The sequence below is a fragment of the Pelophylax lessonae genome (genome assembly GCF_965119305.1).
Source record: "Pelophylax lessonae genome assembly, chromosome: 3".
Lineage (NCBI taxonomy): Eukaryota > Metazoa > Chordata > Amphibia > Anura > Ranidae > Pelophylax > Pelophylax lessonae.
In genome coordinates, this window is record NC_138770.1 from 283629943 (window position 1) to 283654129 (window position 24187).

At 44.4% G+C, this 24187-nt stretch overlaps 1 protein-coding gene across 1 annotated transcript in view; it reads right to left on the reverse strand.

Moving 5' to 3' along the window:
* Positions 1-10474: 10474 nt before the first annotated feature.
* The window catches only part of LAMP3 (lysosomal associated membrane protein 3), a 66563-nt gene continuing 52850 nt past the window's right edge, over positions 10475-24187 (reverse strand). Inside the window, exon 6 of the mRNA XM_082251888.1 lies at positions 10475-10836. Within this exon, the coding sequence (XP_082108014.1) occupies positions 10703-10836 (134 nt within the window). The 3' untranslated portion in view covers positions 10475-10702. The remainder of the gene's footprint in view (positions 10837-24187) is intronic.

A 24187-nucleotide genomic window follows, 5' to 3' on the forward strand; every position in this document is an offset into this window, starting at 1 on the left:
CGTTAACCTTGTATTAACACCAGGGGCGTAACTAGATTTCTCAGGGCCCCGGTGCAAGAAATCATGAAGGGCCCCCCCCCCCCCCCGAAAAAGCATATTTTTGACACTTTTTTTTTTCCAACGTATAACAAAGTAAAACATTTCTGTTTCTGGGTTCAACGGCGGCAATGGTGGGGAGGGGGGTGTGATCAGTGGCGGCGGTGGTGGGGAGGGGGGTGTGATCAGTGGCGCCGTGGTGGGGAGGGGGGGTGATCAGTGGCGGCGGTGGTGGGGAGGGGGGGTGATCAGTTGCACCGTGGTGGGGAGGGGGGTGTGATAAGTGGCGGCGGTGGTGGGGAGGGGGGGGTGATCAGTTGCACCGTGGTGGGGAGGGGGGTGTGATAAGTGGCGGCGGTGGTGGGGAGGGGGGGTGATCAGTTGTGCCGTGGTGGGGAGGGGGGTGTGATAAGTGGCGGCGGTGGTGGGGAGGGGGGGTGATCAGTTGCGCCGTGGTGGGGAGGGGGGTTTGATCAGTGGTGGCGGTGGTGGGGAGGGGGTGTGATCAGTGGCGGCGGTGGTGGGGAGGGGGTTTGATCAGTGGTGGCGGTGGTGGGGAGGGGGGTGTGATCAGTGGCGGCGGTGGTGGGGAGGGGGTTTGATCAGTGGTGGCGGTGGTGGGGAGGGGGGTGTGATCAGTGGCGGCGGTGGTGGGGAGGGGGTTTGATCAGTGGTGGGGGTGGTGGGGAGGGGGGTGTGATCAGTGGCGGTGGTGGTGGGGAGGGGGTTTGATCAGTGGTGGCGGTGGTGGGGAGGGGGGGTGATCAGTTGCGCCGTGGTGGGGAGGGGGGTTTGATCAGTGGTGGCGGTGGTGGGGAGGGGGGTGTGATCAGTGGCGGCGGTGGTGGGGAGGGGGTTTGATCAGTGGTGGCGGTGGTGGGGAGGGGGGTGTGATCAGTGGCGGTGGTGGTGGGGAGGGGGTTTGATCAGTGGTGGCGGTGGTGGGGAGGGGGGGTGATCAGTTGCGCCGTGGTGGGGAGGGGGGTTTGATCAGTGGTGGCGGTGGTGGGGAGGGGGGTGTGATCAGTGGCGGCGGTGGTGGGGAGGGGGTTTGATCAGTGGTGGCGGTGGTGGGGAGGGGGGTGTGATCAGTGGTGGCGGTGGTGGGGAGGGGGGTGTGATCAGTGGCGGCGGTGGTGGGGAGGGGGGTGTGATCAGAGGTGGTGATGGTGGTGAAGGGGGTGAGATTAGTGGCGGTAATGGTGAAGGGGGTGGGATCAATGGCGGTGGTGAGGGGGGGTGATGGTTGTGAGGGGGGGTGATGGTTGGGAGGGGGTTGAGATCAATGGCGGTGGTGAAGAGGTGATGGTGGAGAGGGATCAGTGGGGGTGATGGTGGGGGGGGGGGTGGAGGAGGGGTGGGATGTGGTGTCATCCTCCCCCACCACCACCACCCCTGTCTTACTGATCCCATCCCCCCACCACCACAGATCTCATCCCTACACCCCCCAACACCTCTGTTGTAGATAGGGATGAGATCTGTTCTGTGCCAGACATGGGTCTGGGATCATTAAGAGGCAGCATTCCAGCAAGGGTGGAGTTTGGGATCAAAAAGGCAAGTTAGTTCACTTACAATTAGCACTTAGCAGTCAGTCAGCTTCCCCCTCAGTCACTCAGCAACTCCAGCCAGGCAGGCACACTTCTAGCAGGCACAGCATGTAGTCTCTTCGCACTCGCAGAGGGGAGAACTCCTCCTCCCCCTGCACACTATTGGTGTCACTGCCTCACTGCATCAGCTCTGATTGGAGGATCGGCAGGGCTGGGGGCGGTGCAGGCAGCACAGCAGCAGATTGCAGCTTTACACAGAAAACTGGCTGCTTTAGACACCTCTCCCCCCCCTCGCCCGCCCGCCCGCCCGCACAACGATCGTCTCTCAGTCTCAGCCAGACAGCCACTAGCGGACACGGAACAGTCAGGCGGACGGACGGGCCCCCTCACGCCGCGGCCGCGGTAAGAGAACGGGGGCTGGCGGGCCCCCCCTCAGGTAGCGGAACTCCAGGGCCCGGTCGCAAGCGCGACCGCTGCGACCCTGATAGTTCCGCTACTGATTAACACCCCCAGCGATTTGTATATGGCAGTGTGAACTGCCTGCAAGTTGAGTGTGATGCGAGAAACCTGCAGTGAATTTGCAGGGTTCCCGCATTGCATATGTGTGTGAACCGGGACTCAAGGGTTTGTAAACTCTCTATTGTTTTTTTAAACTAAAAGTAACAAACATGTCCATACTTACCTGCTCTGTGCAAAGATTTTGCACATAGCAACCCCGATCCTCTTCTTCTGGGGACCCCCACCAGCGCTCCAAGCCCCTCTTCTTCATCAGGTGCCTTTACATGGGGGCACCCATGTGGGTTGGCTCTCGAGTCCTGCTGCTGCATCCATTGACGCAGACAGCAGGACACGGCCCTGCCCCCTTCCGTGTCACAGCTTTTGATTGGCAGCAGCGGGAGCCAATGGCTCCTGCTGCTATCATTCTGTCCAATGAGGGTAGCGACAGCAGCTGGAGCCGCTGTGCTCATACACATTGCTGGATCGAATCAGGCTCAGGTAAGAAAAAGAGGGGGAGAACTGCAACACAGAAGGTTTTTCACCTTAATGCATAGAATGCATTAAGGCGAAAAACCTTAAGGCTTTACAACCACTTTAAAGTTATCACCCAGAGTGAAAGCAAAAGAAAATACCACATTTTGAATTGTCACCAGAACAGGAATAGAGTGGAAATCTTCCAACAGGGACACTTGTTCTGGTGAGGACTTTTTTCAGTGGGAAAGTGAGGGAACATAGTTCCTGCATCTACAGCACTGAATATATGTAATGGCAAGGAGTGATGGGGGGTTTATTTTATCTTGTGGGGATCTATTTTTGCATGGGGGTTTATCATTGCTAGGTAGGTCTATTGTTGGTGGGGGGGGGGTCTAATGTTGCTGGGAGGAATCTACTGTTGAGAGAGAGGTCTATTGTTGATGGCTGCTGGAGTATCTATTGATGTTGGCTGCTGGGAGATCTGTTGCTGCTGCTAGGGGGTCTATTGGTGCTGGGGCGGTATTTTGTTCCATTGTTGCTGGGGGGTCCATTGTTGCTGGGTGGAGTCTACTGTTGTGTGGGGATCTATTGTTGCTGGGGTGGGACTATTTTTGCTCACTGCAGGGGTTCTATTTTACCATCTTGTTATCAATAATAAATTCCATACAAATTTCTTAGTAGCAGAAAACAATACTTGTTTCTGTATTCTCCAAAAGGGGCAGTACTGGGATATAGGGGGGTGGAACCAAGGAACAGCACTCAAAGGTGGGTTGGGAGTGGAGACAAAGGGTGACTCAATAGGGAGGAGTTCCTGCACCTATTTACTGAGAAAAAAACGCCCTGGTTCTGGTGATCCTGGTGACAACCAGGGATTCTGTTACATTTGGAGGGATTTCCTTTCACTTTCTGTTTTGACTATGGAACAGGAAGCGAAGGAAAATCTCCCCAATGGGACACCAAATGGCAAAAAAAAAAAGGGGAAGGTTATAACCATCCCTTACTGTTGAAGAGGATGTAAGTATTGTGAAGTTCAGTGTGCGCTTCAAAGGAGAAGATGGGAGTTTAAAAAAAAATATTTATACTCACCTCCATGCTGCAGCTGTCCTGCACCAGTTCTAAGCCTGAGAACTGATCACAAGACTTCTGATCATTCAGTTCTCAGTTTGCTTGGAGTGGAGAGCGGTGACTGTCAGTCACTACTCTCTGTCCTGCCCCTCCAGCACTCACTGGATTGCTGGACTGGGGAAGGGGTGTCAGCAGCTGGCTCTAATGGGCCATACACACTATAAGATTTTCTGAAGACTTTTTCCTTCAGACTTACCAAAACCATATAATATGAGGTCAAACCTGAACACTTTCAATTTGTATGCAATCTAGCAGGCCCTTGCACTACATAGAAAAGGTAAATCTGATGAAAATCTAACCACAAAAGTGGAAGTCTCAGCCATGCACTGAGAGTCTGAACTAGCTGCTGATCAGGCATTCAGGTGGATCCTGACAATATGGTTGGGATCCTTCCAGAGCCTGGAATGGCTCTGTAATATAATATGACAGCTGAAAGCTTTTGGCATAATTTACTTTTAAAGTATATAAAAAGCACAAACATTTTTTTTTTTTTTTGTATAGAGTAGGGATTGAGTGAAACCCCTGTTAGGTTTTAGTATTTTCTTTTACTTCAGTGTCCTGTTGGGGAAATTTCTGCTCTTTCCTGTCCTATAGACACATCAGGAAGTAAGAAGAAATGTTTTAGACGGATGCAACATTTGTCCTCACTCGAAGGATTCTGTTTCTGTTCTGATGACATCTCAAAGGGTTCCAAGGGGTAATCTTAAGAATGTGAATCAGCCAGCAACACATTTTCTACTGAAATGAGGAAAGTTTACAACCTCTGTCAGGATTTTATAGTTACATACACACAGATGTTTGCAGACACAGAGGGAGATCTAGCATAAAACATAGAGGTGCATGGATGTACATATTTGTACTCGTGTAAATATTAAGACTGGGTTCACACTGGTGTGAATTGAATTTGGGTTTCCCCTCATCCAATTTGCATGTCAGCAGAGTGTGACTGACTCTCAATGGAGCAAGTTCACCCTTTTTCGGGATAGCTGCAGAGCGGTTTGCAGGAAATTTGTGTGCGTCTTTTGGTCTGTTTCAGGTCCCAATTCAGCCAAAAATTCGGACTGAATTTGGACCTGAAACGGTGAACAGGACGCACCGGACCTCCTGCTGTGAGCCACTATGCAATCCAGTTTGAACCCAGTCTGAGGTTCTTTTGCACTGGCGTTTACCCGCATATGTGTGTATAACGTATTTTTCTGAACGCAATATTTCAGTCTTCATGACATACGTCACACGAGCATGTGAAGGTAAATGCTGATGCAATAGAGCATTTGTGTTTATACAAGTACAAGCACATACAGACATGCACCTCTATGACCGGCGGTATGCACCACTTGCAGCTCCCAGGGTATGAAAAAGCGTTAGAACTCTTTAAAATTATACTAAAGTCTTTTTTTTTTTAAGGAAAAATGGTTATATACATACCTGCTCTGTGCAATTATATTGCACAGAAAGCACCCTCTTCTGCTCTTGTGGAAGTCCCCCGCTGGTGCTGTAGGTTATTCCCTGTGCTGGGAGCCTCCTCACCAGGTCGGGTGATAAGGAGGCATCTGTGCATGCACGATCCAAAGCCAGGCTGTGTGCATCAATAGACACACACAGCCATAGTAAGCCACGCCCCTGCTCCCTCCTCACAGGCATTTGACTGAGAGCAGCAGAAACTTATGACTCTGCTGCCCTTGGTTACTTCTGTAAAAGCAAGAAGTGAGGGGAGCAAAGACAGCTCTGGAGTGGTGATATGGAGTTAGGTAGGTGTTTAGAGATTGTGGGGGGGGGGGGGGTAAGATTGCGGTGTGTTTTTTACCTTAGTACAGAGAATGCATTAAGATAAAATAACTTTTAGACTTTGGAACCACTTTAGGTTAGGGCTTCCTTGTGCCTGGAAATGTCTGTGTTAGAATAAAATGCTGTTGTTTTGATATACTATATCTCTGCTACTAGACCCATGAGTGCCTCTATGCCTTCAATGGCAAAGATGGATGACCGCACACTGATTCTGATAAAACGCAAAAAGTTTATTCCAAAAGTTCATGAGAAAAACACAGCACACACCAGGACCAAATGTTGATGTGTTTCATGCCAGTGGGGGCTTAGTCATAACTCATAATTGTTATAACTAAGTGCCCACTGGTTTGAAACATGTCAACATTTGCTCTTCGTGTGTGCTATTCTTTTTCATGGACTTTTGGAATAAACTTTTTGAATTTTATCAGAATAACCACAGTATGAGATGTAAATAATGACAACCACAGTAATGAGAAAATATTTAAGTGTTTCCTGCTAGTGGGTGCTCAGTCATAAGATTATGACTAAGCGCCCACTGGCGTGAAACTTGTCAACATTTGCTCTTTACATATGCTGTTCTTTTTCATGGACTTTTATATCTTGGAATAAACTTTTTGGATTCTACTAGAATCAGTGTGTGGTCACCCACCATTGCCATTGAAGTTCTGAGGTACAAGCCAGACTGGCACCTGACAACGCATGGGGTTTTAAGTAATAGTGGACCGATGTGCAGCTGTGTATAGTGTTTTTGCCTCTATACCTGTTTTGGAAATGTCTGTGTGCATGTAGCCTATTGTTATCTGTGTTTCTATGAGAGAAATGTCCACTCATTATTTGTCTAGGTAAGTGTCAGACAGAACAGGAAGAGGACAGAAATGTCCTCTATGGGGACACAGACAGCACTTAAAATCTGACAAAAAAAAAACTCCTTAAAGGGGGCACAGAAATGAATTCCTTATGATAAAATTGTAACAAAAATTGAAAAGTTTTTTAATGTAAGACCATTATATTTATAAAATATCACCACTTATCCAGTGGCTATCAATGAACACTGTTACTTAACAAAAAATAAAAAAGAAACAAAACAAGCCAAAGTTTCAGGCATAGATAAAAGAAAAGACATTTTTGCAGTTCTTTATTCATTAAAAAAAAAATAAAGTTTTTCATTGTATGGAACTAGTACAAGCATACTTGGGAAGCAAGGGAAAGGTAAATAGACCTCCACCAAAATGGAAGCAATGGTTTAATAGCAGGCCATATAGTGTGCAGGAGGCAAATATGGGGCTAACAGTGCTGAAGCTTGATAGAGACGGGTCTTCCAGGGATTAAAAGAGAAGTGTGGGATTTAAAAAGAACAATCATACATGTCTATGTGGCTGCAGCATTATATTGCAGCTGTGCCCCTCTGGCTCTAAGACTGAGAATCACAAGATCGCTGATCGCTTACTTTTTGGTCTTCAATAACTAGAGATCAGTGACTGTCAGTCAATGCTCTGTGCTCTGCCCCTTCAGTGCTCACTGGAGTGTCGGGCTGTGGTTGGGGGGGAGTGGCTGGCTCAGGCTCTCAGTAACGTGCAGAGAGGCTGAGCCATCAGGCAACTGGGTGGATCCTGACATTATTGTCAGAGATTCCACAGCAGACTTTAGCCAGCTGTCAGCTAAATCTGGGTCACAGGCGTTCAGAACTACAGAAAGTGCACTCCTGTGACCCACATAAGAAGTATGGCCAAAAAAGCTTTGGCCATACGGCGTCTTTAAATTGTAGTAATATGATGCTCTAAACAAACATTGTTTTTCTTGAAAATACCTGAACTACAAATAGGAAATTGTTAGTATATGTGGGCAACAATTGTGAGTTCCAATGGGCTTATATGGGAATGTTTAAGACTTGGAGGGCATGGTTGGAATGTTGTGATGTGGTAGAAGCAGAGAGATTTGAATTGACACATATCTTCAGAGGGATCTTTAGATCTTTCACAGGCTCATTAGACCGGCTTTGCAACAGTCTAGGCTTGGAGCGCGAAAGAGAGATTTGGAAGCGGTGCAACTGTCAGTAAGGAAGGGCTCTGATTTGTGAATTAGGTTGAAGTCACACTGGCACTGTCAAACCTGCATTTATATGTGTTCAGAGTACATTTTTAAACACATATAAATGTATGCAGTTTTTCATTGAATGGGGAGGAACTGGTATAGTTGAATATGAAGGAGGGGGACAATGTTAGGCTGTGTTTTTTGTTAATATAGTTGTGGAAGGAATGTCAAGTGTGTTTACCATGGGAAGGAGTTAGAATGTGAACTGGAAGCTGGATGGTGCTGAATGATAGAAGGGCTATGAAATGTGGAGAAGAGTGGAATGAAATGTGGAGAAGAGTGGAATGAAGCCTGGTGGAGGGCTGTTGAGGAGGTTGAGTGTGAAGCTAAAGGTTTAGCAGGTAATACATGGTTATCACTGGGGCTGAAGTAATCAATCATGTGAAGTGGCGGCTAGAGGAATCACATAAGCAATTATCAGGTCATGGGTCCTGCTTGTGTTATTGGGTTTGTTTGAGTGAGGGGGAATGCTGTGGGGGTGTCAATGTGCTGGGACTTGTAATGGGAGCAGCATGAGAGCTAAAATGATGGCTAGGATGACTGGGAGGAGTAAAAATGAATGTAAAGGTCAAAATCATAGTGTTTTGATGGAAATACAAACTGTGAATCAGATGGAGATTAGAAGAGCCAAAGATCTAGTAATTATGCTGATAAGCCAGAGGTACTAACCAAAGGCAAGAAAGTTCTCATGTATAAGAACCTGAATATGTCTTATTATCCTCATTATTCCCTTACACCACAGCACTTAGATTGGGAAAGGAAAGGCTAGCACTAAGAGCCAATCCTGCTTTGTATCATTGAACAGTTGAAGAGAGGAAAATGAGTCCTTCCCCATGCTACATAATGTGAAGGCATGGTCACCATCTATCTGTCAGGGGTGCCTGGACTTTTAAATTGGCTGACAAAAATACAAGTTATTCCGCAGATCACATATTGTATATCAACCTAGCTTCTAACTGCTTGCTTGAGCTCAACTTTGAAATAGTCTCGTACCAGTGCAAGTAATAACATCTATCTTTTTACAAACTGTGTCTTGTAATTAATCATATTGTATTAGTAATTTGTATCACTTTTACTAACATACAGTGCAATAAAATGGATCTGGTTTTAGCTACAAAATAAAATATTCATTAAACTTCTAAAGCAATGGGGACAAAAATGATACATAATATCATGTTATGTATACTAGGGGGATGTTTTTTTTGCAAATTCCTTAGCTGCCTGTACTAATAGTTACACCTCAGCTTTTTTCTGGGGAGCAGTTTATATTTAGAGCCGAGTGTGGGCACCCTGGAACTTTTGGATGGAACTAGTTTTTTTTTCGCAAGGGCTAGCTTGACTTTGGAACACACAGATACATTCTGTTGTCAGAAACAGGAATTATTACTACAAAAAGTTGTGAAGCCGTACCTTTACCCTCAAACAGTACATCCAGAAATAAGTCATTGGGAAATAATTATCCCCTTTGCATAACTGAATAATAAGTTTTGTTTTCATTCATAGGCCACTTTGCCAAAATACCATTTGAATTTTAGAATACAATTAATAGTAAAAATAAAACTATGTCAATAAAAATCTCCTTACTTAAAGCTTGAGATTTTTGATCTTGTATTTTAATTTCTTGCACAGAGGTATTTGTAATCAACCATTTTAACTGAGGAAAGGCTAGCAAAATCTTTCAGTGATATATATTATGAATTTTAATGATTAGGATGATCATTACCATTAAAATCAGAAAAAGAAAGCCTAAAAAAGGGAATGAATGCAGCCATCACATCTAAGAACTAGTAAACTGCAATAAAATAGATGTTTGCTAATGGGTTTAATACCGCTTTAAGCTCAGTAGGAGGTAACACTCCTCATGGTGAAGTCTTGCATTGAGTGTCTCTGTTGTTGCTGTCAACCTAAAGCTATTTGTATGCAATGGATCGGCAATGTGCAGCGTTAATACTTTTCAAATACAGGGTTGTCACCCTGTGGGACAATGTAGTTTATATTTCATTCAGCCCCTGGAGGCAGATTTACTGAGTCAAGGATTTCAGTCTGGGCTTCAGCAGTTAGGTTGAGGGCCTAGAGAGGTTTGCAAAGGGAATTTTTGCTACAGTCTGGGCTGCAGAAGGAGCTGTACTGAGGGCCCGGGTAAGACTGGCAATGGATAAGTGCTGGAGGCACTACCAGAAGTTCTGGTCTGGGGAGTAGTTTGCAGCTCCCGGGAAACTGTTGCTAGGACCTGGTTTTGGACTTTCATGTGTGACTGCAATTATGAGGATTTAGTGAGATGATTGTCCTCCTATTGATTGCTAATATTGTTTTGGAGTATCCTGTGACCCTAAACCCCTCTCCTGTTTCAAGTTTCTCAGCAATAAATACTATAAAGACACGGGACAGTGCTTATGACTGGCAGCCTCTGTACTAGCAAGGGGAACCTTGGTTATTTTCAGTGGCCCCTTCGGTGGTAAGCGCTACATATGCCTTTTATATTTGCTTGGAGTTCAATCTTAAAGTCATTAACAGGTACCACCATGAACCTGGACACTAGTGACTTTTCCATGTAGACTGCCCTTAGAGCTCCAAACATTGTGGGCATATCTGATTTGCAAATAGCAACCATTCTCTGCTGTAGCTGGCTCTGGTACATCCTCTCCCACTTACCACACCTCACTAATGGGTGGCAAGGCTAGCAACCACTGTAATGGGTCAATGGTGAGGAAAGGAGGTAGAAGGGGGTAGCCAAAGTAGGTAGCCATGGAAGAGTTCTGTAGGGTTTGAAGTTCCCAGGGCACATTGCCAGAAAAGAAACTTGCTATGCGGGCACCTGGGGCTTGCTATTGAAGGTAAGGGACAGTTTCATATGTTAACAGTAGCCACAGGTTTATTGTAAAGCACCAGTTGTCTTTCTGCCTTCCCGATAACCATTGCCTGTTCCTGTTTGTACTCTAGTAAATCAGTGTATACCCAGTGTTGAAACTGTTTTCAGAAAAATTATAAGCATTGACATTTTGTCAAGAAAAGTAATCATTCATTTTGTCATTAATAAGAAAGGAATGTTGCTTTAGTCTTTAGTTATCCATAGTTAAGTGAAGGTGGCTGTTGGTTGTTGTCTTCATTGTAAAGATACACAAGATATGAAAGTTTTCCCCCTCTGGTTAAATCCGCTGATATCCAGATGATCGTTTCTTGTGGCAAATGAAGAAGATAATTACTGCAATGATTATGATAACTAATATAGTTACAGCTACAGCCACAGCAATCATATTGCGATCATATGAACAAACTTCCTCTGTAAAGAGAAAACAAATGACAGTAAGATGCCTGAAATAAAAATGTTAAAATAGTTCACATTGTTTCAAAGACCACTGATTTTTTTCCATGTGTTGAGAACATTAAGGCAATATATATCAATTGTGTGTATGTGTTCTGCAGTTAATTATTCATGAATACTTTGCAAAATTTGTTGCATAAGGTGGAATAAACATGTCTCTTTTAGTTGTAATTATTTAGCTGCTGAAAGATTTAGAGAAGCAGGGAATTAAATAGTTCATTTGGATCATGAACTGCTAGTTACTGTAGAAGAATGGTAAAGGACCCCTTAAGTCCAGCTTTGAGAAAAGTTTAAGATTCATTTTAGCAAGACTTTTAAAAACAAAAAATATAGGTTTCACTGCAATACTCACCTCCTCTCCAGTGCTCCCCCCCCCCCCCCAATTTTCGCTCCATCCTGCTGCTATGTCATAATTGAAACAATACAGTTTTCCCTTACTGAGTTCATCATTTTAGCTTAATAATTAAAGTTAAATTGCAGAGGAAGGCAGCAGGTTCATTTAAAGCGGAACATCACCTGGGAAATTGTTTTCCCCCTGGCTCGTTTTTGGCGTCACCATCTTTAATTATCTGGTGCATGCGCAGACCTTTCCACACATGCGTGGTTAAGCTGCACCAGTTCTGACATTAAATCTTATGGGGTTCTGTGACTTTTTTTTGCGCATGCACAGAAATGTCTACATGTGCGCAGATAGGTCACAGGTCTCTGCCATATCAAAAATAGTCTGCATATGCGCACAATTTCTGCCATGTGCTTGCTGTCTGCATTAAATTGATCAGAGTCGTGACACAATGGTCTAGCGCAGTACTAAAAAGGCAGGTATTCTTTTTGTGTAAGAGGGAACAACACCCTATTCTTACTGGGGCAGGGGTCTGGATCAAGAAAAGCTTAATATGTTTTTATGGATTCGGTTCCACTTTAAGTGGAGTTCCCCTGACAGCTTAGAGTCACGTTGCCTTGTCTACCCCACCACTTTGCTTGCCCACAGGAGCAAAAGGAAAAAGCCCTGTGATAGCTTTAGGTCACTCTGGCTGGAACCTGGTTGCTCGGATGCCCAGAGCTGCATCATGAGGAGAACTGACTCACCTGCTCCTCATATCTAGAAGTATTGGATATTTAGGCCTCTTGCACACTGCAGCTTGAAAAAGCTCAGTACATGATCACTAGATGGCGCACTTGTTATTATTAGCTGATGTGAGTGGTGAAGATGTAGATCTAATGCAGGGATCCTCAAACTACGGCCCTCTAGCTGTTGTGGAACTACACGTCCCATGAGGCATTGGAAAACTCTACCCCTGATCTAATGCATTATACTTTTGACCTTCCTGTACTGTAAATGTTACGAGATATATGAGCTGGAATGATCTGGATGACTATTGATACTTGATTCCTTCAAAGCAATACCTGTTACACGTGTTATGCAAACCTGCTTATTGTTTTCCCCTGTTGTATGACAACATTTACAATAAAAACTATTTAAAATGAAAAAGCTCAGTACAGCTTTTTTTTTTTTTGCTAAAATACAGCCAATTAAGGCCTCTTACACACAATACTCCTGTGTGAGCATCTACTTTTTCCAGACATTTTTTTAAATGTATTTGCATGTATTTGTGCATATTCGTGTGTATTTGCGTGCATTGAGGCTTAAATTACTGACTTTTACTGATTTTTCTATTTTGTTTTTACTGAAGAATGCACAGCGCTTGTTTACGCGCCTGTGTGCACAGGCACATTACAATTAATGGGCTGTATTTTAGTTCAGAGAAAAAAAAAAGCTGTACTGAGCTTTTTCAAGCTTTGAGAGGCTCAAACAGGAGTATCGTGTGTACAAGAGGCCTTAAATTTGCTCTTGGTGGCCAAATGGAGTGGCATAAGAATACAGGAAAGATGAATATATTGGAAGTGGGAGCAAAACACATGCTATTTAAGGTGTTAAGGTGTTTAATTCATCATCAATTTCCTTTTGCATTCATACTGACAGTTGATATTTGTAGATACATTCCACCAAACTTTGCTTAATTCCAACCAGTGCTGGGACATGGTCATGGACATGGTCATCCAGTGCCCAGGGCAAGGATGCCAAACTGCGCCCCCGCTTTCCTTAGGGTTGGGGTCAAGGCGCCGCCCCCCCATCCCTGCAATAAACCATTGCGCCCAGGGCAACTGTCCCTCCTGCCCACCGTTTGTCCCGACCCTGATTCCAACATTCTAAATCCGGTTTGATGCTTCAACGGATGAAGCTGAAGAATATATGGCATAAAAGTATCCTGACTTTTTCAGTTTATTCAAATTTGTGTGTCCACTGGTCCACCTGTTTTTCAGATTGTGTCTCTTTTGTACCTTTCCAGAATATCAAACTTCACCGCCTTCTATACATAATTTGGTATATTTCAAAGCAAAAGCTGCTGATGTCTTCACAAAACACTGCTGATGTCTTCACAGGCAAAATTTTAATTAGCCGAAAAGCTTCACCGCATGTCCCTGTCCTCAAAACTACTCCTGTAACATGTTTCACTCAATGGGTGTGGCAGTTCTGGGGGCAGGATTATGTACTGAAGCTTGTCAGATGGTTAAAGTGTGAAGACATCATCAGTGTTCAGCTGTTCTTTTGGATTATACCAAGCTATGTGTGGAAGAGTGATGGATGCCAGAAACTGATTCCAGCATGTCATGGGAGTACTTGGAGGTTTGGAGCAGTACCCTTTCCTTTGACTCTATTTTCCATGTCTCTAGTCTCATACGGTTATAGCAGTGTGAACATGTACTGTGGTATGTGGCAAAATGTAGTGAAATGAAAAACATAAGCACCTACAGTATGATAGGTATGCAAACTGAGTGACTGATAGTTAGGGAGGCTTGTTATCAGAAGATAAAAAAAAGCCCTATCACTCCCAAAGAACCTGAAATTTGGGCCACCCACTCACAAGAAAAAACAACCTCACTTTTTTATTGCTTCTTTTTATTTATATATTTTTTTAAAACTTTTTTTGCAGAATGCTTCTAGCTCAGAAATATTCTTGAGTCATTATTGCAGTGTATACCTTAAAGTAATTGTTGATGTGACTATCAGAGTTTTACTTGCTTACTCTTCCATGTTTATATTATTGGATTAGGCATAGCAGTTTGTAGATTATCCACTAGAGGGAGCTCTATATTTAGTCTCTGGTTTATAGTAATCCTTTAAACATGCAGGGCAAAAAAAACAGGTTTAATATTCCCCTCCTGAGTAGAACATGCAGTACCTATCTTTCTTTCAAGTGATGCTAAATGAAATCTATGTTCTTCAAATTTAATCCAGACACATCCACTTCTAACGGCTCTGTGATCTATTTTTCATAAAATGTTTTTTCCACCATAATGTCCTTTGTGAGCTCCCAAACCTCCCTTTTCCCCTCTACTCCATTTGTTTGGAATGAGCAATGCATGTTAGTTGTGGTTATGTGCACACTACAAATCCCATAGTTCATAGCCCTAAATCTGACTCAAGAGCCAATACGAGAGGGTGGCTACATTCCTATATACCAGCGATGGCGAACCTTGGCACCCCAGATGTTTTGGAACTACATTTCCCATTAAGCTCATGCACTCTGCAGTGTAGTTGAGCATCATGGGAAATGCAGTGTGCCAAGGTTCTCCATCACTGCTATATACAGTGGGACCATGGAGAATTAATTTAGTCCGCCTCTAACAGAAAGTCTAATCACAGCAAAACAAAAAAAAAAAATGTGGAGATTTGGAGTAGTTAGGAATATATACTTAAATAGAATATATATATTTTTAACCAGAGTTTAGTGCTACTTTACATTCCCTGCCACTCCAACTGCTGGGAATTAGGCAAATACTGAGTGCTTCTGGGTATGGAGGAGCATGTGACAAACTTTCTTTCCTCTCATATGACAACACCAGTGCTTAGTGATTTGATCACTGCTGTCACATGTAGGCTGGGGGACCTGTGTAAGCTCCCATTAGTGACTTCTTGCCTTCACAATGCTCCCTCTTCTCACTCTCAGCTACTAGCAGGGAGGGGGCTTTAAAGGGAATGTGTTTCTCCAAGAGTGTAATATCTTTCAGCAGTATACTGACCCCTTTAGGGGGGAAATGTGAACCGCCAACTGGAGAAGGAACTACACTGAACAAAATTATAAATGCAACACTTTTGTTTTTGCCCCCATTTTTTATGAGCTGAACTGGAAGATCTAAGAAATTTTCTATGTACACAAAAGGTCTATTTCTCTCAATTATTGTTCACAAATCTGTCTAAATCTGTGTTAGTGAGCACCTCTCCTTTGCCATCAACCTCACAGGTGTGGCATATCAAGATGCTGATTAGACAGCATGATTATTGCACAGGTGTGCCTTAGGCTGGCCACAATAAAAGGCCACTCTAAAATGTGCAGTTTTACTGTATTGGGGGGGGGGGGGGGGAGTTTGAAAACCAGTCAGTATCTGGTGTGACCACCATTTGCCTCACACAGTTCAAAACTCATCTCCTTCGCATAGGGTTGATCAGGTTGTTGATTGTGGCCTGTAGAATGTTGGTCCACTCCTCTTCAATGGCTGTGCGAAGTTGCTGGATATTGGCAGAACCTGGAACACCCTGTTGTATACGCCGATCCAGAGCATCCCAAACATGTTCAATCAGCTTTCAGGAATTGTGTACAGATCCTTGCAACATGAGGCCGTGCATTATCATGCTGCAACATGAGGTGATGGTTGTGGATGAATGGCACAACAATGGGCCTCAGGATCTCGTCATGGTATCTCTGTGCATTCAAAATGCCATCAATAAAATGCACCTGTGTTTGTTGTCCATAACATACAACTGCCTATACCATTACCCCACCGCCACCATGGGCCACTCGATCCACAACGTTGACATCAGCAAACCGCTCACCCACATGATGCCATACACGTTGTCTGCCATCTCCCCTGTACAGTGAAACCCGGGATTCATCCGTGAAGAGAACACCTCTCCAAAGTGCCAGACGCTATCGAATGTGAACATTTGCCCACTCAAGTCGGTTACGACGAAAAACTGCAGTCAGGTGGAGACCCCGATGAGGACGATGACATGCAGATGAGCTTTCCTGAGACGGTTTCTGACAGTTTGTGCAGAAATTCTTTGGTTATGTAAACCAATTGTTGCAGCAGCTATCCGGGTGGCTGGTCTCAGACGATCTTGGAGGTGAAGATGCTGGATGTGGAGGTCCTGGGCTGGTGTGGTTACAAGTGGTCTGTGGTTTTGAGGCCGGTTGGATGTACTGCCAAATTCTCTGAAACTCCTTTGGAGAAGGCTTATGGTAGAGAAATGAACATGGGCAATAGCTCTGGTGGACATTCCTGCAGTCAGCATGCCAACTGCACGCTCCCTCAAAACTTGCAACATCTGTGGCATTGTGCTGTGTGATAACACTTCACATTTTAGGGCCGGTTCACATTTCTGTGAGTGCGCCGATCGCATGTAATTCGGAGCGCACTGCTCCTTCATTACATGCGATCGGAGGTGCGGATGCGAATTCAGCCATACACTTTGTATGGCTGAATTCGCACTGTATCCGCACCAAACACGCACATGACCCTTTTTTCCAGCCGCCTCAGGATCAGATCGCACAGTGGTTCACACTTGTGCGATCCGATCCTGTGCAAACTGCCAGATCGCACTGCGATATGCGATCAAACTGGGGGTGTCGTTAACATTTCATTGACACTCCCTGCGTATCGCATATGGCAGTGTGAACTGCCAGATGTGCGTTTGCGATGCGGGAACAGGCTGCAAATTCACAGCCTTCCCGCATCGAACAAGTGTGACCCGGGACTTAGAGTGGCCTTTTATTGTGACCAGCCTAAGGCACACCTGTGCAATAATCATGCTGTCTAATCAGCATCTTGATATTGCACACCTGTGAGGTGGATGGATTATCCCGGCAAAAGAGAAGTGCTCACTAATGCCTCGTACACATGATCAGATAATCAAATGACTTATCGTTCGCATTCTGTTGCATGATACTAGAATTGAATTCAACAATGCGTACTAATACGTATGATTTTTTTTCACAATTCTGGAAAAGCTCCCTGGTTGCGTAGCTACGTATCGGATAGTACTAAACAAAAACAATAGCAGCCAGGTTTTTTCCGGGTTATTTTCCTGTTTCTGATCACGTGTGTTATGTGTCTATCAATTTTTAGCGAACGCATACTGTAATGATTAAACGATTGTCGTTTGCTAGGTATCGTATGTTTCGTGTTTGTCCCTTCGGGTTTTGTTGGACGAAATGTCGTGATCGGCTGTCGAAAGCTGTGTACTAATGATCAGATTATTGTGCGATCAATTCTAAAACAATTTTTTTTGTACGATGTTCTGATCATGTGTACGAGGCATTACACAGATTTAGACAGATTTGTGAACAATATTTAAGAGAAATAGGCCTTTTGTGTACATAGAAAAAAATATTAGATCTTTGAGTTCAGCTCATGAAAAATGGGGGCAAAAACAAAAGTGTTGCTTTTATAATTTTGTTCAGTGTATATAGCATTTCATGTTCAAGTTCATCTGTGACACGCTGGTCACCAATGTAATGTATGTTTTATCTGGGGTTCCCCTAGACCTGAAAGTTATTTTAAGGTTTTCAGTGGGGTAAAAAGGATGAAAAAGGCTGCTCTAAATACATGGTTAAAAACATATTTTAAAACACCTTTTTATGATTTATTACATCAAATCTGTATTTTGATACTTATTACTTAATATTGTAATAATCAGATATTAAACAAGCAATGTAAGTATGTTTGTGATCTACATAATTTATTTATACTTTTACAAGAGTACTCCTATCTCTTAAACTATGTATTCAACCTTGAAAACGTGGACTTTGTTCCAAGAAACGCATTGGATGAAAATGAGCATATGCAAGATTATTTGTAACATACACTATACAAGTACTGTAATGATACTTTCTCATGGCTTTTATTAGGAGAGTCTTTAAATGTCAAAAAATTCTTTTTTTAAAGTAAAAAAAAAAAAAAAAAATTGGAATCTTTTATTTTTGTGTTAGTATTTAGTATTTGAATATTACAATATACACCTACAGTATTCTTTTTTGGAATTCTGTTTTTATGATATTTATTAGGGAGATGTAGGTATGCAAAAAGTGAATAATTTCCTCTGACTTCCTATTACCATCTATTAAGACTGAACTCTGGGATTTGCTCCCATAAGTGTTGTTATATATGAATGGTGATGAGCCGAACACCCCCAGTTCGGTTCGCACCAGAACACCACGAACAGAGGAAAAGTTTGTTCGAACAAACAAACCCCATTGAAGTCTATGGGACTCGAACCTCGAAAATAAAACTGCCTCATTTTGAAGGCTTAAATGCAAGGTATTGCCCCAAAAAAGTGTATGGGGGTCCGGGTCCTGACCTGGGAAACATGCGCAATGATGAAAAAAATGTTTTTAAAAACGATTGTTTTTAAAGGAGCACTGATTTACTGATTTTAATGAGGCTCAAAGTGAAACAATAAAAATGAAAAATTCCTTCAAATATCGTGCCTGGGGGGTCCCCTGAATGTGCCTGTAAAGTAGTGCATCTCTATGATGTATGTAGCCTGCTGCAGCTATACTGACATTTCTAAAGCAAAAAATGTCATATACAAATTTCAAATCACATGTACTTGTCATATGGGTGCAGAAAAATTGGGCCTTGCTTATTGATGGTGCCTAAACACCGTAACCCCTCGCAGTTACTCTTGCTGGGTGCAGGAACGGGCCCTGCTAAAAAATCCATACAAATATGAAATCGCATGTACTTGTCATACAGGTGCCAAAAATTGGGCCTTTGGTGTTGCTGGTGCCTGAACACCGTAACCAACCCCTCACAGTTACTCTTGCTGGGTGCAGGAATGGGACCTGCTGGTAAGAATGCCATGCAAATTTGAAATTGCATGTGCTATACAAGTGCCAAAAATTGGGCCTTTGCTGTATGTGGTGCCTGAACACTGTAACCAAGGTCTCGCAGTTACTCTTGCTTGGTGCAGGAATGGGACCTGGTGGTAAGTATGCCATGCAAATTTGAAATCGCATGTGCTAAACAAGTGCCAAAAATTGGGCCTTTGCCGTATGTGGTGCCTGAACACCGTAACCAAGGCCTCATAGTTACTCTTGCTTGGTGCAGGAATGGGACCTGCTGGTAAGAATTCCATGCAAATTTGAAATCGCATGTGCTATACAAGTGCCAAAAATTGGGCCTTTGTGGAAGGTGGTGCCTGAACACCGTAACCAAGGCCTCGTAGTTACTCTTGCTTGGTGCAGGAATGGGACCTGCTGGTAAGAATGGCATGCAAATTTGAAATCTCATGTGCTATACAAGTGCCAAAAATTGGGCCTTTGAGGAAGGTGGTGCCTGAAAAACGTAACCCCTCACAGTTAGCATGGCACAGGGACAGGGCCTGCTGTTAAAAGTGACATACGACATTTAAATTGTATGCACCTGTCATACAAGTGCTGACAAATTAGGCCTTGGGGGTTGGTAGTGACCTAAACCAAAAACATTGTTGGAAGCTAGCAGACACAAGGTAGAGGAATAGGATAGGCAGCATATGCAGTCTTCAAGGGATGGCAGACCCCTACCAAATTCAATTTGTTACATCAGCATCAGGGGCCTGATAGCTCTTGTTGATCCAGGACTGGTTCATTTTGATGAAAGTCAGCTAATCAACAGAGTCTGTGGACAGACGCACTCTTTTGTCCATCACAAAACATCCAGCGGCACTGAACGTCCGTTCGGAAAGCACGCTTCATTGTATATTGAGCAAGTTCTGGCCAGTGGTCCATCCTCAAGACCCAGTAAGCCAGTGGATGGGCAGCTGAAAAGGTCTCCAAGTCTGTTCTAGCGCCTAGATAATCATGCACCATATGATGGAGATGCTGGCGATGGTTGCTTAAACCTAACAACCCTGGATGCTGCTGAGGACAAAAGAACTGTTTAAAGGCATCGGTCAGCCGGCCGCCTTCTCCACCGCTCCTCCTTTGGCTGAAAGATGCCTCAGAAACACGTCCGGAGAATATTGACCTCCCAGTGTCTGGAAAGGCGGTACACAATTTTTTTTTTAAGGCCTCCTCAAGATTTTTCATCCTCTACTTCCTCTGTGAAGGCAGGATGAGCTCTGCAACTTTACCCTTGTAACGTGGATCAAAAAGGGTTGCCAACCAGTAATTATCCCTCTCCTTGATAGCACAAATCCTCGAGTCCTTTCACAGGGTTTGCAGAATCAGGGAGCCCATGCAACGTAAGTTGGAGGGGGAATGAGTTTATGAGTCCTCTGGGTCACTAAGGATGACATTGTCAGCAGGAGCAACCTCTCCCCAACCACGTACAACTCCTGGGGTTTCTGGGGAATCCAAACCATCCCTTGAAGACTGCTGTATCCTATCCTCTTTCTCTACATGCATGCTGCCGAAATCCTCATCCTCCGCCTCCTCTTCCTCCTGTGTGTTTTGTGCCCCTGCGGGAATGATATCTGCATAAAGGGGGTCTTGTGAGGAAAGGAAGTCCTCCTCTTCCTGCCGCTGTTCTGCCTCAAATGCCCTGTCCATGATTCCATGCAGTGTGTGCTCCAGCAGGTAGACTAGCGGGATAGTGTGACTGATGCATGCATCATCCCGGCTCACCATCCGAGTGGCCTCCTCAAATGGTGACAGGACGATGCATGCATCCTTAATCAAAAGCCACTGGTGTGGTGAAAAAAAAGCCAAGCTCCCCTGACCCTGTCCTTGCGCCATACTCACACAGGTACTTATTGATGGCCCTCTGCTGTGTGTGCAGCCACTGCAGCATTGCCAACGTTGAGTTCCACCTGGTGGGCATGTCACAATTGAGGCGGTTGGCGGGCAGGTTGAATTCCCGTTGAATGTCAGATAAGCGAGCACTGGCATTGAATGAACTGCGGAAATGGCCACAGACTTTCCTGGTCTGCCTCAGGAGATCTTGGAAGCCCGGGTATCTGCTCAAGAAATGCTGCACCACCAGATTCAGAACATGTGCCAAGCATGGAACATGTGTCAAGTGTCCCTGCCGGAGGGCGGAGAGAAGGTTGGTGCCATTATCGCATACAACCATTCCTGGTTCAAGCTGTCGTGGCGTCAACCATCTCTGAGCCTGCCCTTGCAGAGCTGACAGAATCTCTGCACTGGTGTGACTCCTATCCCCTAGACCAGGGATATGCAAACTGTGGCCCTCCAGATGTTGCAGAACTACAAGTCCCATGAGGCATAGCAAGACTCTGACAGCCACAAGCATGACACCCAGACGCAGAGGCATGATGGGACTTGTAGTTTTGCAACAGCTGGAGGGCCACAGTTTGCATATCCCTGCCCTAGACAGACCAACAGAAGCACAGCATGGCATCTTTTAGCCTGACTGCTTGCGTAGTCCCTTGAATGCTTAGGGAGCACTGCTGCTGCAGAGGAGAATTGCACAGAAGTGGACATGGAGGAAGAGGAGGAGGAGGTGGTGGTGGAGTAGCCAGATGTGGTAGAACCAGCACCAGCTAGTTGGAGGCGCGGTGGCAAAACAAGTTGCAAGACCGAACCCTGTCCTGCATCTTTCCCAGCTGCCAGCAGAGTTACCCAGTGCACGGTGAAAGAAATGTAATGTCCCTATCCATGCCTGCTGGACCAAGAGTCAGCAGTAATGTGCACCTTCCTGCTGACCACTTTGTCCAACGAGGCCAAAACACTACCTTCCACACAACGGTAGAAAGCCGGAATGGCCTTACGCGAAAAGTAATGCCTTTTTGGGACCTGCCACTGTGGTGCAGCACATTCCACAAATTTGCAAAAGGGAGCCGAGTCTACCAGCTGAAAAGTCAGCAACTGTAATGCTAGCAATTTGGCCAAGCTAGCATTAAGACGCTGAGCATGTGGATGGCTGGGACAGTATTTCTTTCTATGTTTCAAATACTGGGGTAGTGAAATCTGCCTGCTGCTCAAATCAAGCTTTGGTGTACTGCTAGCAGATTGAGTGCAACTCTCTGTGCCACTCATTGCTATACCATCATCCCTCCCAATGCTGGTATTTGAGAAGGCATGAGGTATAGTAGGGTTAGAGATTGCAGATGAGGAGCAAGGTGATGTATGCTTGTTTTGATCTGGTGCCTCCTTCAGGTGCTGTTGCCAACGGACTGCATGGCAGGAAGTCATATGCCTTGTCAAGCATGTGGTGCCCAAGCGGCTGGTGTTCTGGCCGTGCTTGATCCGCTTTAGACAGATGCTGCAAACAGCAACGCTGCGGTCTACTGCACAGGTGCTGAAAAAAGCCCACACTAATGAACTTTTTGGAGTCCGCTGGGATTTTGCAGCACCCTGCACCTGTGGAGGTCTGTGCTGTGACACAATAGGTGGGCTACTGCTAGGGCGGCCCAAAGAGCACATCCTGCCTCATTACATCTGTGCATCCTCCTCATCCTCGCCCTCCTCCCCCTCCTCCTCCTACTCATCCTCCCCCTCCTCCTCCTCCTCTATCCTGTCAAGCACCCAAGTAAGGTCAGTGACCTCATCATCCCCTCCCTCCTCATCACTGGAGCAAACTTGGCAATATGCTTCAGCTGTGGCAACATGACTACTGGTCTCTTGTCCGTCGTTGCCACCCCCTCTCTCTAGGCTCATGTTATTCTCTTCATCAACCTGGGAAACAACATCACAGCTTTCAAATTGCTTTGCATCCTCCAGGAGCATGTCACTGACACTATGATCGAATAGTTCAGGTGACTCCTCCGTGTATGATGGTGGGGAAACTGAAGGAGTAGCTGTGGAGAAGGAGCCTGTGGAACGGGCCACTTTGGCAGCTGCCGTGGAAGGAAAACTACTGGGAGCGTGGGTGTCGGAGGAAGAGGAGGATGAGGATGGCTTATTGATCCACTCCACCAACTCTTCCACATGTTGTGGATGAATAGCACAGGCAGCACCAGAAATAAAGGACGGGTGTGCCCCGCTTGCAGTGGATGCACTATATCGATTGTGACCACCACTTTTCACAATCGACACAGAGGCTGCTTGCCCTCTTTTCGTGGCCTGTGAGCGTCGGCCTCTCCTTGTCGGCCTTTCAGACATTATGTTGATACAGATTAATATAGGGTATACACAACTGACCAATAGATACTCAATGAACGAATATGATGTAATTGATAGCCCTATAGATGAGCTGTGGTGGTTATAGATGTACGCAACTGACCAATTATCAATACTCTCATTGATATCTGATGTAATCTATAATCCTATAGATGGATGATCTGTGATCCCTATAGATAAATCCACAACTGAGCAAAGGTTACTGTGGCTGATATCTGCAGTGATCTCTATTCACGCAGGTATGTGACCAGACTTGTATAAAGTACTCGAAATTTCTACTTGAGTAAAAGTACAAGTGCTCGATCAAAAAATTACTTGAGTAGAAGTGGAAGTGCTCGCAGAAAAAGTTACTTAAGTAGAAGTACTAAAGTATTCAACATTTTTTTTACTTAAGTATTGCAAGTAGTTTTTTCAAAAAATTTGCTACTTAAGTACTGAAAGTAAAAGTACCAGTAGTTTTGAAAAAAAAATTCTACTCAAGTACTGAAAGTAGAAGTACAAGTACTGTGTTATGTAGTTATTAAAGAAAGAAGTCAAAAGTATGAACATCATATTGTTTTTATTATTTCAAATGATTTATTCAAATGATTAACCTGTGTTTGTTATTAGTTTCTTGATGCACTTTAAGCGCTGTAGCACCATTTATTTGTTTGTTTCATATTTTCTTTTTATTGGAAAGATTTGGTATAGCAGCTTTTATTATACACAGCCTTTATTTTCGTATGCGCTGATTTACAAATGACATTATACACATTTTTTTGAGCTTTATGCAACCTGCCATCTACTGTTCTGGCAGTGGTAATTTTTATAATAGTAACGAGTAACTATGCAGCACAAAAAAAAAATACTTGAGTAGAAGTATCGAAATCATCGAAAAAATGTAGTGAAGTAAAAGTAGAAGTAGGAGAAAAAAATTCTACTCTAGGAAAGTACAGATACCGCATTTCGGTACTTAAGTACAGTACTTAAGTAGTTCTACTTCGTTACTATACATCTCTGTATGTGACCCCTATAGAAAAAACCACAACTGAGCGCAAAGGTTACTGTGGCTGATATCTGCAGTGATCTCTATTCCCACAGCTAGGTAACCCCTATAGAAAAAAACACAACTGAGCGCAAAGGTTACTGTGGCTGATATCTGCAGTGATGTCTATTCCCACAGCTATGTGACCCCTATAGAAAAAAAC